This window comes from Chelmon rostratus, chromosome 19, assembly GCF_017976325.1.
Source record: "Chelmon rostratus isolate fCheRos1 chromosome 19, fCheRos1.pri, whole genome shotgun sequence".
NCBI lineage: Eukaryota > Metazoa > Chordata > Actinopteri > Chaetodontiformes > Chaetodontidae > Chelmon > Chelmon rostratus.
Window position 1 is genome coordinate 3850661 of NC_055676.1, and position 16848 is coordinate 3867508.

The following is a 16848-nucleotide window of genomic DNA, read 5'->3' on the forward strand; positions in this document are numbered from 1 at the left end:
AATGTAGAACCTAGTCTACATTGAATGTCCTCTCAAATATTACTTATTACCTATTGTTTACTTCTTCTAAAGAATATCTTGAAATATTACCTAAAACTTAGATATCATTTTGGAATCAATATGAAGCATTTCCTTATATATCTGGCCCGAAGACATTAGAAAAGCTGGTCAGTAATGAGTAATGCACAATATTTAACCATATTACAATATTATGATTATGATAAAAAGCAGCCCAGACTTAGATCTTACATCAGAATATTGACACTGTATGGAATGAGTCTGGCTTTAAACAGACATTTCTTTTACATAAAAGACTTCATATGCCTCCATCATTCAAAAGACCTTATATTTAATATGTTGTCATCAGAAATTTTGTTTGTCAGTGTTTCAGATCTACTTCCTGTTTGTTCCAGCAGGAGAGCATCAGTGTATATCAGAGATCATCAGAACAGAGCAGTTCTTATAACACACACAGTGGAGTCAGTGAGCCTCCTTGAAAACCTCATTAATAGAATGTTACTAATATTTCCCAGAGGGCCTTTGTGTTTTTGTGCTGTTGTTTGTGTCGTTTCTGCTAATTTGTCTTTCTCTACATGTGGATGTCACTCCTTCAGTTGGTTCATCAAAGGCTTCCCTCAGATGAGCCTCCTCTTTTTCCTCCCAAACAAAACACTTCTCTGCCTCTCATCACCTGCTGTTCCAACACTCAGTCACAGAGGCTTAGTGCCTCCTAGTGGACAGATGGTCAGGTGCACTCTGACTGCGTTACTTGACTGGGGCCTTCATCTCCGGCTCTGTAGTTAATGTGAGTTCATATGCAGACAGAACTTTCTAAACAAATACTGTTATTATCCCCCCTCTTCTGCTTCTTCTACTCCTGCACTTACTACCAGTATTACTAGATCTACTACAATTGGACCTGCATTTACTATTACTGCTGTGTAATTGTTCAGAGGAATGCTGTCTTAGAAGTAGTAGTACTGCTGTATTGTACTGTACTAATACAATTATTATCTCAGTAGTACCACACCTATTACTACTGCTACTGTACAGGTACTGACACTAGCACTGCAAATACAGTACTGCTGCAGCTACTACAAATAGCATCACTACTAGAGTTTGTATTACTAAAACTAGTACACTGCTACACTGACTAATACCACAAGTAATACTACTGCCCTGATGTTTCTAGTAATAATAGTACTACTTGTAGACTGCTACCACTGCTAATAGTAGGGTAGTAGTAACACTAATAGGACTACCATTACACTGCTGCATCCTAATTTTCATTTTCACCAAATCTGCACTAGATTTACTACATACTATTACTGCTGATCCTACAGATACCACTGACCCTGTTTCTTCTACTACTATTTATACTAGTTCTGCTCGTGATACTACTAATATTAGTCCACTGCAGACTATAATTAGTGCCGTAGCTTGTTTTATCACTACAACAGCTTCTACTGCTGCTGCTGTAGCCACTGTGACTACATTACTGCCAGTACTAGTACTATTGTTGCTAGTGTTTCTCAAACACTTCTGTCCTGCTCTATACTTTTATATGATAGTTTTAGATTAGGTAACAGCAGTGAATAGTAGAATGTCATCCAGATCTGAACAACATTGCATGATGGTGTGACTCTTCACGCTCACAGCCACCACATGACTTTTTGGAATATCTGTCTGCTGTTGACTTTAACTGGGGAGCATTAATCACTATCTCTGCATCAGCTCTTCTGGCTCTGTGTGTATCTATGAAAACACAGTGCTGTTTGTACAAGGAAGGAACAGTTTGATGTGACAGTGTTAGAGGAGCCTACAGGTTAGTTGGGAATATTTGATGTGGGAAAGTTGCCCCTACCTGTTTCAGGCCTGAAGAGACTGCTGGGATGGAAGGTGTGTGTTGTGTGTGCGTGATCAGGCAGTGAGACCAGAGGGTGAATGGTTCAAATCCGAAGACCAAAACTAATGTTTTATCTCTAAACAACCTCTGGACAAAAAGAAAACCAAAAAGAAAATAAAAGCTGATTCATCCGTTCACTCTGGATCTATCGTTAGTGTTTTTACAGGCAAATCTCTCAGCTGCTGGAGGACAAGCAGACAACAGAAAGGTCTGTCCTGCACTGTTCGTCTCACTGAATGCAGGAGCTGCTCAGGTTGTTTGTTCAGGGAAAACAAATAAAGCAGCAGCACATGAGGGGTAAAAGCTCCCATTATGTGCATTCACAAAAAAAAAAATCTAAATTTTTCCTGGTGTAATTACTGTATCTCACATATGAAAGACTGTCCTGCACATTTACATTATTTAATATGAATTGTTGTTTACGGACATGCTATTTCTTTTCAAGCCCATGCGTCATGTTTGCTTGGTGTGTAATGATGGACCAAAGAAAAGTTGCATGCATTAACAATCCTTTTTGAAATGTAAACTTGGGATGCATTTGCAGGGATGCATGTTTAGTCCAAAACTGGGCAGTAAAGTTAAAGTTGGCATGGAAATTGATCAAATTCATTGAATAGCAACATTGTGAATTTCTTACTGATTGGTAAGAGAGTTCTCTAATATTAGTAGTTTTCAATGAATAAACTGTCTTAACCCCATAGAATTAGGCTGATAATTCAAAGGTCAATGATGTCACTAACAGAAATTTCAACCAGCCTTTCAGCAAACAGCCCAGTCCACAAGTCCAGTAATTTGTCACACTGCAATTAATGAGCAAGGATGCTGCAGGACATCATGCCCTAAAATATATAAAAGATGCCGTGATTATATTTATTGTCAGTTTCTAAGTGATTTGCCCCGCCTTGTATATGTTTAATAGTAACTTTTAGCTGTCAGACCTGACACAGTGTGAACTGAAGAGCTCAGGTGGGAATTCAGGTGCATTTTTTAAACTAAGTGTCTTTGTATTTGTGTGTTGTCAGACTCTTGCAGATTGAAGGCCGCCAGCAGCTGCTGACCACTGAGCTTTGTAATCTTCAGGAGAAGAAGAATCTAACTGAACAAGCGCTCAGGAGAAACTCCAGCCTTCAGGCGTCCACTGTAAGCAACAATGTCATTATGTCAAAAAGGAAGCAAAAATCATTTTTAGGCTTTGCCAAAATATGACAGCTGGTGATACATTTTGCAAATTTTACTGAGATGCACTGCAGTAAGATGATATATAATCAATATGATCAATATTAAACATTTAATAGGTGGCTGAGATGCTACTACTGCTACTATAAATGATAATAATAATAATAATAATAATAATAATAATAATAATAATAATAATGATAGGAATCTTAAGCTCTCTTAAGTTTTATAAAAAAAGTGGTTTCTGGTGCTTCCTGGCATGGCAGTGAAGGGTTAGAGGGGGAGTTAGAGCTTCTATTATGTCTATTAGTAAAACCGTCATCCGTTATTTTCCTCCCCAGTTTCAGCTGTGTGCTTGTCGTGAGCTTCAGGCCTCCATCACCGAGCGATTGCTCCAATCAGAGAGGCTGGTCTTCCAAGAGGAGGCACTGAGCGAGCTCCATAACCTGCTGACCCAAGACCTGCAGAGGTACCAGGAAGAGACGCAGAGGCTGACCGCTTTCACACAGAAAATACTCAGACAGTCCCACAGGTACATTTACTGTACGTTATTGAAGCGTCTGGTGAAATGCTTTGTTTAGTTGAGGTCAGTCAGTTGTTTTAGACAGAAACTGTGCTTGATTTGCTCATTTGAAGGTAATGATTGTTGAAAGATTTCACTTTGTATTTTCCCTTCAGGTCAGACAGAGAAGAAACGTTCACCAGCAGACAGAGTGACAGCATGCAGGGAAAGAACGAGACCGAGCAAGAAAACAACATGGTACAGTTCAAACTCACAGCATCCGGAACTCCCCTCTAATCTGTGGTCTCTTCTCACTTTAGGTTCTTTTTAGAGGTTTATTCTTTCTCCTTCTTAGCATCTCTTAAAAACACTGCCTGAATGAGACATTTCATCCTCTTTTCCTCTGGAATGTTATCTTTACCTGGAATCCACATCTCGCCTCTGATGTGACAGAGGTCTCATATCTGCAAATGCTGCTTGTTCAGAGGACAATGATGTAGAGAAATCTTTGAAAATGTGTCTCATATATATGACTTCTTTCTCTGGTAAGACATTTTTATGGTAGCACGGAGATCCAGCACGGAGAAATCAAGGCCATTTGTTGGTCTGATGCAAAGGCTGGAACACTCAGTGGGCCTGTTCAAGTACTGGAACAGCGAGACAGCCAAATAACACAATAATCACAAAAATAGTCAGGTTCAGGCCAATTATGACTGTATTTTTTGTGTTCCTCTTGATATGTGCAGTGAGGCAATGATAGCCAATGTTTCACTGGCCCCACGTTCCAGAGCTAGTGGTCTGAATGCTGGCTCTAAGCAGACTGGTCCTTCAGTTGGACAGAGTCGATCAAGCGATATTAAAATGAATTTTTTTACAACGTTGTTGGACCTTCACACACTATAATGAAGTTAATTAATTAAACTTTTCGTGGTTCGCAAACATCCCATAAATAAATAATCATTAGTTGCTCGTTCTGCAGCACAAACATGTCTGATAGAATCATGACCAATCAGAACCTCAGAGGGAAGTTTGAAATCTAACGTCTCTTTGACTTCACTGCAAAATTAGTTTCTGAAATAATTTGAAGTAGCAACTGGACAAACAAGCTACAGAATCATGCTTCATATTATTACTGCAGGAGGAGTTTTCATCACCTTAGCCAGTGGTTCCCAACAAGCGACGTTATCCGCTAACATCTCTCCACACGTTTCAGAAAACTGTCCGTCACATGACAAGAGAACGTAGCTAACCAACGAAGCACAAGCAAAACGCAAAAAGTAACCTCTTATTGCAGTTTTGTTGAGGTAAAACATTGTCACTGTGTCTTTGTGTGTGTGTGTTTGCGCGCATGTGTGTGTTTCTGTGTGTGTATGTCTGGCATTGGTCCAGCTGTTGTCAGTCTTTCTCAGACAGTCGGAGTAGAGACAGAGGAAACATCTGCCTGCTCATCTGGCTCTGTCTGTCACACACACAGATGCAGACCTACACACACACATGCACAGACACACACACACACACACACACACTCTTTTAGCATCTTTTCCCTAAAAACAAACAAAAAAAACCCCTCATAATAGACTGACACGGTTGTGACAGGAAACGATGAGGGAAGAAACCTGGTTTGGAGTCTTATTATAACAGGAAACCTGTCAAAGTGTCATCACAGTTTAACTCGTGAAGCTTAAACACAAACAGCAGGCAGGCCGGCTGCCAACACGCTGCATCTCCTGCACAGAAATACAACATGCATCCAGCTCATCTTTTCAGTGTGGGCTGATTTGAATTGAAAAATACCAGATTTTTCATTAGGAGGTAAAAATAAATATCCAAATTTTTGAGTGAGTTTGAGTCAATTTTCAGTCTTGTAGATGTGCAAGATGTGTACCACGGCCATCAACTCTCTTGTCACAAATGAAAACTGTTTGACCAATGCGTTTTTTTCTGGACAGAACTGTCTCTTTTAATGAGATACAATCAGGTGTCCTCTTCCCTCTTCCCTTTGATTTTATCTAGACTTGTTGCAGACTCTCCTGATTTTATTCTGGGGTTGTCCCAGTTATATTTTTACAATATTTGTTAAAAGTAGTACAACTTTTAAGTTAGAGTCCATTGTCCTTTCTGTTTCTGAAAGCTGAACAGAAGCATATTGTTCTCCATGGTTTACATTACATTACTTCAGCCCGCAGTCACATGCTTTGTCTTGCTAATCTAGACGAGAGGCTCAGTAACCTTTTTATCAGATTATTTGTGGTTAATCTGTCAGAAAATAAGACAGGATTTGTATAATCACACATCATTTTGATTGGATATAAATCTAATAGATTAGATTAGATTCAATAAAAAGGTTTTTGTAGATTCAGTGAATCATCCTGGATTTGTGACTTTTGCAGTGCACACAGAGCCACAGTGAAAATCACTGTGACATGAACTTGGTGCGTTCTGCTGAATGTGAGATCTGTACTTCCTGTGGTTTCTCTCATTTATATGACACCATCAAAACATTTCTAGAAACACTTATCACTGCATTTATTAAACTGAAACATTCTTTAAGGCTCAAAAGGCACCCATAATTAGAGGTTAAGGCTTTAGCTGCACGACATGCTGAAGAACTGCATTGTGGGTAAGAAGCAAACAAACAATAAATCATTTAGAGCATCACCCAGAAAGTTTAAAAGTAAACTTAGATTATTGTAAAAGAAATGAAAAAACATCTCTTACTATTGTATGTCTATTTTACAAATGTTTTTGCTAAGTAATCAAGCAGAAAACTGAACCTCTTTTCTGAATTCTGTTGTAGCTCAGCTCTGTGTTTAGACTTTTTGAACCTTCTATAGCTAAAACACATAGGAGGTTCATATAGAGTCAATATAATCTCATTTTTAATGAAGAGCTGAAGCAATGACTGGGTGTCCCCACTCCTTCAAACAGTCTTATTATCAGAAACATAAAAAAAAACCTCTCCCACTCTCTCTCAAAATAATAAAGGACAAAAAAACTGTTCTATAAAGGTAGGACACAGGTGCAATTAGTCATCACATGAGGACATCTGAGGTGTAAACTCTGTGCTCATGGGCGAAAATATGTTATAATTGTTATATATATGTTATAAAGATCAGTCTGGGTTGAGAGGTACTGATACATTTTCTTTTATAATATTCTAAATTAGTTCATTAAATGTTAATTGTATAGAGTTTAAAAGGGCAAAGCTGTGTCAGTGTTGGACAGATGCAGATGGTGGACAGACTGAGTTCTTGTGTAATGTGTATTGTACTGGATAACATTTATGATACAAAATTATTCGTTTCTCAAAGCGTTGTTCTTTTATATTTCTTTAATACTTGTATTAATGGTGGTCTTTGTAACTGTGAGGTACAATTTAAAATAGTAGAAGACCCTCAAGAGACATTCTTGATCTGGATCGTCTACACCTGCATGGTTTCTCTTCTAAAAATGCAGGCTGAGCTTATAAACAGTAGCATTAGGACACAATAACTCCGGGTACAGTGTTTATCTTACAGCAGTATCTTCAGCATTGCCTCGTTTTAGTTATTGTTTTGTTTTTTTCTTTTTTATCGAGAATTTGATTTAACCTTAGGTTGCAAGATATGAGGCTGCAGCTAATGATTATTTTCAGTAACAATTAATCTGCAGATTATTTTTTCAATTAATTGTTTGGTCTACAAAATAAATGAAAATCTTGAAAAAATTCCATCACAGTTTTTCAAAGCCCAGGACGACTTCCTCAACCTTTTTGTCTGAACAACAGTACAAACTTCATAAATGTGTAATGTATCACATAAGACAAGGAAATGCAGTGAATCTAGACATGTGAGAAGCTGTCAATCAAAATATTTGTCAATGAATGTTCTACCAATGAACTGTAGACTTATCAATGCACTTTTTCAGCTTTGCGAGATATATGATTTATGTATTGCTGTATAAAGCCTTTAAAACTGCTATACACAGTATTTGACAAAGCATGGGATCATATTTTCCTTCACTTCAGACCAGATTTGAACAGTTTCCACTGTTGTTTTGTGCTTTATACCCTCTACTGACATTTTCCACATTCAACATATCACTAATAGATTTTTCAGATTTGATAGGCTTACTCAAATAAAATGAGCCCAGTCTAAGCTCGTTTTTGCTCTTCCCACATTAAATAAAGAGGCATCGAGGATTAGTCTGACCAGATTTCAGCCTGATCTGTAACAGATATTGCTGTTGAAGGGATAATTGTAGGCTAAGCAAGGTGTGAAAACGGGCAGGCCTTAAGACGAGAACAGGGCGCCGGTTGGTTGATTAATCTCTTTTATTTACAGCCATGGAGAGCCGTGGGGGGGGGGGGGTGGGGCGGGGGGGGGGGGGGCGGCGGCGGCAACAACAACAACAACAACACAGGAACATATTGCCAAGCAGATTGCCTCAGGCCAAACTTAGCTTGAGGTTTTGCTCTCTCTGAGAGATGTACGTGTCCAACACAAGACTGCCGCTACTAATTGGTTATTTATTTCATTTTTTCTAGTGCTATTGTCTTCTCTCTCTCTGCTACAGTGACAGTTTTAATTTGGTGTAGCGTTTAAGTGCATCTGCTGGTTTGCATCTGTGTCATCAGCAACATCGACAACAGTTATTTCCTCTTAAGTGTTTGATGGTGAGCATCTCACAGTAATAACTCCGGGAGTGTGTTTACACTGCAGAAACAGAGTGAAGAAAAGTGAAAAATGAAGTGAGAAAGGTTGTGAGCTTGGAGGGTAGAAGTCATGTTTTTGAGACTTTCTGAACATAAGATATTGAGAAGTAGAATCTCACATGTATATGTGCATGTTAACATGCACAGTAATTATCATCTCTCCGCTGTGTAAAACATTCTATAAAAGTATGTTCTACATACTGGAAAATAACTAAAACAAACAAGACATTAAAAACAACCCTGAAAAGCTAGAAAACACCCCAAAGAAGCTCAAAGACAATTTTACCAAGGAGAAAATAAACTGATGCAGCCCAACAACAACTCTAAAAAGACCTAAAGAAGATAAAATAAAAATAAAACAATGAATACAAAAACAAAACAAACAAAAACAACTCTAGAAAATAAACAAGAGAGCGTGGAAACAATGAGGAGATGCTAACAAGCACTGTAAAGAATTTAGACAACAACCAGAACAAAGAAGACCACATAAAGCTAGACGACAACCAGAATAAAGAAGACAACGTAAAGAAGTTAGACAACAACCAGAACAAAGAAGACCACATAAAGCTAGACGACAACCAGAATAAAGAAGACAATGTAAAGAAGCTAGACAACAACCAGAACAAAGAAGACAATGTAAAGAAGTTAGACAACAACCAAAACAAAGAAGACCTCATGAAGTTAGACAACAACCAGAACAAAGAAGACAACGTAAAGAAGCTAGACAACAACCAGAATAAAGAAGACAACGTAAAGAAGCTAGACAACAACCAGAACAAAGAAGACAACGTAAAGAAGCTAGACAACAACCAGAATAAAGAAGACAACGTAAAGAAGCTAGACAACAACCAGAACAAAGAAGACAACGTAAAGAAGCTAGACAACAACCAGAATAAAGAAGACAACGTAAAGAAGTTAGACAACAACCAGAACAAAGAAGACCACATAAAGCTAGACGACAACCAGAATAAAGAAGACAACGTAAAGAAGCTAGACAACAACCAAAACAAAGAAGACAACGTAAAGAAGCTAGACAACAACCAGAACAAAGAAGACGTAAAGAAGCTAGAAAACAACCAGAACAAAGAAGACCTCATGAAGTTAGACAACAACCAGAACAAAGAAGACGTAAAGAAGCTAGACAACAACCAGAACAAAGAAGACGTAAAGAAGCTAGACAACAACCAGAACAAAGAAGACCTCATGAAGTTAGACAACAACCAGAACAAAGAAGACGTAAAGAAGCTAGATAATGCTCCAAGGAAGAAGCTAAAAAATAGACAGAAGAGGTTCAAGGACAGCAATGAAAAGCTACCACACCATCCAAGAAAGATACATTACAAAACCATGAAAAGAGCCTGAAAAATTAGGAAACAAAACAGAAGAAGCTAGAGAAACAGCTTACAGAAGCTCAAAAACAACCGTAAGGAACTAGAAGGCATCCTGAAGAAGCCACACAAAGAAGAGAGAGAAGCTAGAAAACCTTTAGAAGCTGAAAAGCAACCATAAGAAGCTAAAAAAAATTAAAAAGAATAAAGCAGAAACACAACCAGGAGAATGTAGAAACAACCATGAAAATCAAGAAAACAACCATGAAAATCAAGAAAACAACCAAGAGAAACAGCAGCTGGAACACAACCAGAAGAAAGTGGAAAACATGTCAAAGGAGCTAAAAAACAGCCATGACAACCTAGAAAGCAAACAAGGAGATTTTCTCAGTTTCTCTCCTAAGATTCTTACGTCTCTTATGTCATTAGAAAATACCCTTCTCTACCGATCCCTTTTGACTGAGTTTTTGCTGTCACTGTGAGTGCTAAAATTGACCAAAAGAAGTTTGTCTTCGTCATCATCCTCAAAGCTGTTACGATAGATGCTGACAAACACAGAAATAATGAAATGTTTGAAATTCTTTCGGCTAAAAATGGATGAGGCAGGTCCTGACAGTTGATCAAATTTATTGTTTCCAACTTGAAAAGTTCTTGTGTTTTCTATTGTTTGATGTGCAGATGGCCAAGAGCTGAATCTATGTGTGATCTCTGAGTAAACCTGCTTGTCTATCAAAGAAATCCATGTAAACTCCCACAAACATTTCCAGCACCTTCCACACCAAATTAGATTTGTCTCAGTGTAATATCCAGGAGATGAGCCGGCAGAGTGTACATTTAAAGGGGCACTCCACTGATTTTACACATCAAGATTAAGGTACTAGATAAGATAAGTGCTGCTCAGCCCGTGAAAACAGTGCTATAACGTCGTCTGTGGCTCTGGAGGAGTTTTGCCATGTCTGAGAACACAATCCTGATGATGTCATAGTGATGTCATCAGGCCCCAGGCTTCTGCTGTTTCATCTTTTTTTATTGTGTCTCTCACAAGTCAACTTTTCACTTAACTTTATGGAAGTGCAATATTAAATCAGTGGAGTGCCCCTTTAATAGGTTTTACAGATAAATGCAAGGTTTCATTTCAAAACGTCTAGATTTTTATGTTGGATAATCTTGCCTAAAAATCTAATTATTTAGATCATTTGTGAGAGGTTGTAATCATGAAGATGTGTTCTAACACTAGAAGTGATGGTCTGCTGTGCTCTCTACCTCAGCTATATTTTTATTCTGGGGAAAAATCCTGAGCACAACATCAGTGAGGCATTCACTGTATTTCCCAAGATGCATTGCTGTCATATATCTGGGTCAGATGGCGTACAGCTCTACGCCATATGTCTGTACTGTAGTGAGGCCACAGGGAACGTACGACCAGTGTGTGTGTGTGTCGTGTGTGTGTGTGTGTGTGTGTGTGTGTGTGTGTGTGTGTGTGTGTGTGTGTGTGTGTGTGTTCAGGACATTGGGGAATATGGACGTGGTTTTCTTGAATGAATGTCTGCCTGTCTGTCTTGCAATAATTTGTTGAACTTTTGTCTCTCCATCTCCTAAAAATTGAGAAACATTTCTGTTCCCTAGATTGAGATGTCTTGCGTTGGTATAAAGAAAGAAAATCAGTTTCCTTATTTGAGTCTGCGCTGACAGCAGTGATGGTTTGTTCAAACACTGTAACAGCATGAATTACTTCAACATAATGTAGATGGATGTGTATAAAAAAAGTGTGACTTCACTTCCTGTCACACTGTTGTGTCTTTATACTACCAATGAAGCACAATATCAGCAAACAATCACTGAGAAATGACCTATTAGAAACTTGGCCTCTAGCTCCATGTCACAGACAGACAGTCGTCAGTGGTATTGAAGGGAAAGTCGTGACATTTGCAGGTAGTTGCTGCATCAAAATGAATTAGACAGTCTGAATTATTTCAAACACATCACACAGAATTCATTTAAAATATGAACTAATATTAATTTAAGAAACCTCCTGTGACACTTATCTGTCTGCTTATCAAGTGATGCGGTATCTTCATCTGAATGTTGAGAAAGTCATCACAATGTACTGGACAGAAGGCCAGAAATAGACCACGTCCATTTCATCACATCTGAGTCCCTGTCTTCTTATTCCATGACACTCTGAGAGTCCAAACTGAACTCGTGGGGCAAAAAAATAATAACATTAAAAATCATCAGCTCACAGCTAATCCCACCACAGCCTGTAAACATTTTAATACCACGGTGATTAGCAGTGATCCTAAACCCCAGACACCCACCCTCCCTCCCAGGCTCCCAGGCCACGGCTCCTCTCCCACCCCAGCCTCGGCTCACTGTCCCCAGGGGAGGCGGCCAGGCGAGTCCCAGGATTAAGGCCACTCAGTGCTTTGGACCCTAGAGCCCTGAAAGTTAAACCCCTGGACGCTCGCCACTTCATTTCTCTAAGTGGCATCGGCATCCTTGTTATGATTGTTAATTAAAGTTGGATTTAATCAAGTGGCTTTTTGGCAGAAAATGCTGCCATTTTATGTTTGAGCTGAGTAGTTTCAGAATTTTTGGAGTCTCTGTCTGTTTCTGTATATCTGTCCTTTTATAGCTGTGTGAGAAAGTAGCATGTTGCGTTTCATGGGTAGGGTGGTGATTTTTCAGATGAGCGAGCAGATGTTGCACTTTCTCAAGAGGGATTTATGTCAGGATAGAACACACATGCATGCACACACACACACACACACACACACACACACTGTAAAGCCACAAGACAAAGAGAAACACACACTATTAACATGCTGCTTTGAAGGAGTCATTTCAAACAAATGGTGGAATGATGTCTTTGCATTTAACTGTTCATTACTTTGTCTTTATGTAAAAAAAAACTGTTATCCCACTGATCCTTCTTTGCTTTGCCACTACAGCCTTACTTTGCCTGGTATGACCCTTAGCTAATGGTGGCTAATGTTAGCGTAATATCCCAAAAATGTAGGTAGATGCTTCTGCGTCGCTGACATTACTGAGGCAGCATGCTGACTTGGTGACTCTTTTCTGCCTGTGCTTATCACGCTGCATTTGACCACGCTACAGACCAACATATTAATGATTTTATCACAAAACAGGAGGTAAACACATCATACCTCACCAGGACACATTCGTTGTGTCCTGCCTGCGGCCCCATTCCAGTTTCGATCAAGTCGCTTAAAAGAGTAATGCACTGATGCGCTCTAAACAGTTCAAGAAAAACGGAGTAGAACCATCTTGTTTATCCCATGCATTATGCTTCCACGTCAAAATCTGGCACTTTGGTTGAAGGCTCAGGTGTGTTATGCTAGTAGTGGCTAACGTAGCCTTGAGCTGCTAGCCTCAAGCAGAGCTGAATGACATTACTTGGGGCAATTCATCGGTCTTTGCACAGCTTCCCTTTTAAGCCACAAAAGGCTTAAGACAAAGCATTTTTCCCATATGCAGCAGTGTCACCTGCCACCTGTAAACAAACTTTGATGTGCAAAGTTACTTTTCTTTAGCTCCCTCCTCTTTTCTGTGTGACTGTTATTTCTGTATGGAATTTTCTGCTGTGCTATTAAGATGTCTATATGTCACAATATGATGCATTTTCATAAAAATCAGATGAGAAACTGTCAGCCACACAGTAACATCTGTTTACGTCAAATCCAGTGAACTGGTCGACAAGTTAGGAATCTTCATCACATTGATCCCAGATTTATTTTGAAATCCAACACTGCATTCAGCAGTCCTGCTCCTTGCAGTACTGCCCACAATGCTCGAGTGCACCCAGAAATATTAAAGAGATAGTTACCATGATCTGACTGTATAGTGTATTTATACTGTCTGTCAAATCACACACCACTAACATGATACATCTGCTGAAAGACTCCTGGTTAACAGTGTTTTGGCGATATGTGATTGTGTTCACCTCTTACAGCACTCGCCTGAGTCCACTTCTTCCAAATCACCACTTAGTTTTTGCAAGACCACCAACGTGGAAGAGGCAGAGCCCTGGAGGGCCGGTCATAAAAAAGCATCTACAGGCCTGTCCCGCAGTTCAAACCTGTATCGAGCCAGCAGCATCAAAGACCTGATCAGTAAATTCTCTGGTACGGATCGCGTCTCTTCTTCTGGATCCACACAGAGCCCCTCTTCTGGCATAGGGCTAGTCCCAAAGTCTAAATCCGTAGAAGCTCTCGAGTCTCCAAAGTCCAAGTCCAGTCCGTTCACGACGAGCAGCATCGGACCAGGAGAGAGTTCAGTTCCCAGCATCACTGTGACTCCCCCATCCAGGGGCAGCACTCAAAACGGGGATCAGTCGGCTCAGAGAGACACCAGAACTAGTCAGATCACTGCAAGAATCGATTGTCCAGTAGGAGGCGGCACTGAGAAGACTGATTTAAAACCTGGGAACAAAACAGAGACCACAGACTCTGGTAGAGACTCAGTGGCTGACTCCGGCATGGGATCGGTAAGCAAAGAGACAAACTCCTGACCGACCATTTCGATGTCCTTGCATGAAACAAAAAGCTCTGCATCTTCTCTGCATGAAGACGGCTCAACAATATGGCACTGCAGGTTTTAAAATGCATGATTAAAGCACTGTTCTCAATCCGCATGACTCCAATGACTCAAAAGCATGAAACCGAGACTCCAAAACACGTCCAGTTGTACTAATCAAAATGGCCTCAAATTCTCTGACGGGTTCAGCTGTTACTCTTTGATTATTTTCCTGTAAACAAGGTGCAGGTGTTGCAGTTTCTGTCTTTGGTCTGAAATGATGACAACCTTCACACTATGACTGTGTTGATTTTTGCTGCATGAAAGAGAACTGTCATAGCCAAATGGTCATAGGCTCTGAAGTCGGGAAGTCAACTCCCGAGTCAAGACCGACAAGCTACTTTGTGTCTCTAGTTGTCAATAAGTGTTTCTGCCTCGCTTGTTTATAGTCTTTCCAAAGGTTATGGGAGTTGCGAAGTGGGAGGGAATATTTCCGTCACTGTTGGTTTCCAGAAGTAGTCCTGTTCATTTTTCCACTGTTAGGTGTCACAGTGGGAACTTGGATCAGCATGAAACTCTCCTGGTACAATTATCAGGACGAAAGATTAAGAAATGTTTCAGGAAACATCTGTTTATTTGATAAAAAGCCAGAGTTGCAAGACAAAAATCTCTTATGTCGCTAAACATCACAGTGTTGAGAAAACAGAAAACACAATCTGAATCTCAAATCAGTTTACTGGGTCAGGCCATCATGTCCTGTTCACACATTCAAAGACAAAGCATTTTGAATTCACTTCCGCTCCGATTTGTGCCTCTGACAGGCTCGTTCTTCACAGCAACATCTGCTGAGACTCACGGGTATTGTAGGGTTTGGAGGCGTCCTCCATGGCAAATTGATGGACGAACACGATTTGTCAGAAACGCTGACGAAAGTGGAACACTTTGCAGCTAATGATTTCGATTTTTCTCTCAGCTGGTGGCCAAACCGGAGCTAAAAAGTGTGAAAATTCAACACAAACGTGACACTGTTGGTTGGATGAAGTTCCTCTGTGTCTGCTGGATATTTACTAACATGTTAGCCAGAATAACTTCATAAGATATGAAATATAAATATTATAATACTATATGTCAGAACTGTGTTTTTGCCAGTTTGTTGTGGAGTTCTGCTCCCTAGTGGCCATTCGCTGCAGCTCTAAAGAAACCCCTGTTAGCACCTTGATGAAGCCACTGCAGCTGAAAGTATTGGGGATAAATAGCTTTGGGACAAAAGCTGATTTTTCCGTACATTTCCGTACGGATTTTCTCCTGACAAACTTAAATCATTGTATCAGTTGGCTCTTTATCTCTTTTTCCAGACGGGTGTACATTTCTCTAACTATCCAGAATATCTTCATTTTCCCTCTGCTGTCAGTCACTGTCGACACCAGCACATGCTCAGTGAATTCAACCTTATCACACTTTTTTATGCATATGATGAGTGTTTTCACCCCTCCAGCAGATTTATTTTTAGGTTTCATCCAGATTTATTTTCCTTCTCCACTTTCTGCCCTTCTCCATCAAGCAGCCAGACAGCCCGTCCGAGGAGGAGCCCTCCACACCCCGGGCCGTGTCGACCAGCCACAACCCGAAGTATCAGCTGTTCCTTAACAACGACTTGGTGACCAACGGGGTGAGCGGCAAGGACGCAGACAATCCGGGAAGCGGCGGGTCGTTGGGGGAGAACGGTCCCAGACTGTCCCGATGGGAGACCACCCGGCCGGGGCTGAACCACTACCGAGGGTCCCTGGAGTCCCTGGCCTCGCGGGACTGGGACACTGCGTCTGACAGGGTGAGTGAGGCAGACCGTGGACTCTGTTTGTGTGTGTTTCAGATCAGGGGGATTAGAGACAGTTTTTCTGATAATCAGATGTTGTTTTACTGCTGGGTATCTGTGAGTCCAGAAACACAGAACCAGTTATTAAACAGTGCCATCTCCTGGACAAAACACAGCTTTAAGGTCTCTTCCTGTCCATGCACCGCTAAAGGCTGCATCTTTTTTTCTATTATTACTGAAACAAACACATCTGCTGGTGCAATAAAGAGTCATTTTCCTTTATTCTACTGCAGTAATTTTATTCAGTTTTCTGAATCTGAATTATTCTGTTTTGTTTCAAAATGCTGATAGTTTTAGAAACATCTTAAGACATGTTGATTGAAACAGGCTGAAATCATGTCGCTGTCACAGGCACATTTTTCAAACATTTCTTAAAAAGTGAATCCTTTTAAAATGATAAATGTTTTATGCAGCATTTGCATAATAAACATTTTTCCTTTCCAGTTATTGAACAGCGCCATCTCCTGGAAAAAACACAGACATAAGGTTTCTTATTGGCCGTCTTGGTTTCTACAACAACATTCAATTACACCAGAGTTTCTCAACTTTCTCTGTCTTTTTTACCCTTTCACTAAATTGTGTAATTCTGAAGGCCCCCCAGCAATAAGAGATTTCTCTAATTAAATTATGGTTGAGAAACTCTAAATTATACAGTGACAGAAGACTTTTATCCTGCACCGGAATTAAATCTAATCAATATGGACACCTTTCAAGTATTTTCTGTCATATCTGTGCATGCTCAAATAAATGAGTTTACTCAATTCACTACAGTAATTTACCACATACAATCATTAATGTAATTAACTGTAATTACAAATTACATCATCATCCCGT

General features: G+C 39.9%; 1 protein-coding gene across 1 annotated transcript in view; it reads left to right on the forward strand.

The window, feature by feature from the left end:
• Window positions 1-16848, forward strand: part of LOC121623380 — a 60506-nt gene that overhangs the window by 32769 nt on the left and 10889 nt on the right. The window contains exons 5-9 of the mRNA XM_041960652.1: window positions 2929-3046; window positions 3424-3614; window positions 3761-3842; window positions 13579-14112; window positions 15703-15969. Coding sequence (XP_041816586.1) covers window positions 2929-3046; window positions 3424-3614; window positions 3761-3842; window positions 13579-14112; window positions 15703-15969 — 1192 coding nt within the window. The remainder of the gene's footprint in view (window positions 1-2928; window positions 3047-3423; window positions 3615-3760; window positions 3843-13578; window positions 14113-15702; window positions 15970-16848) is intronic.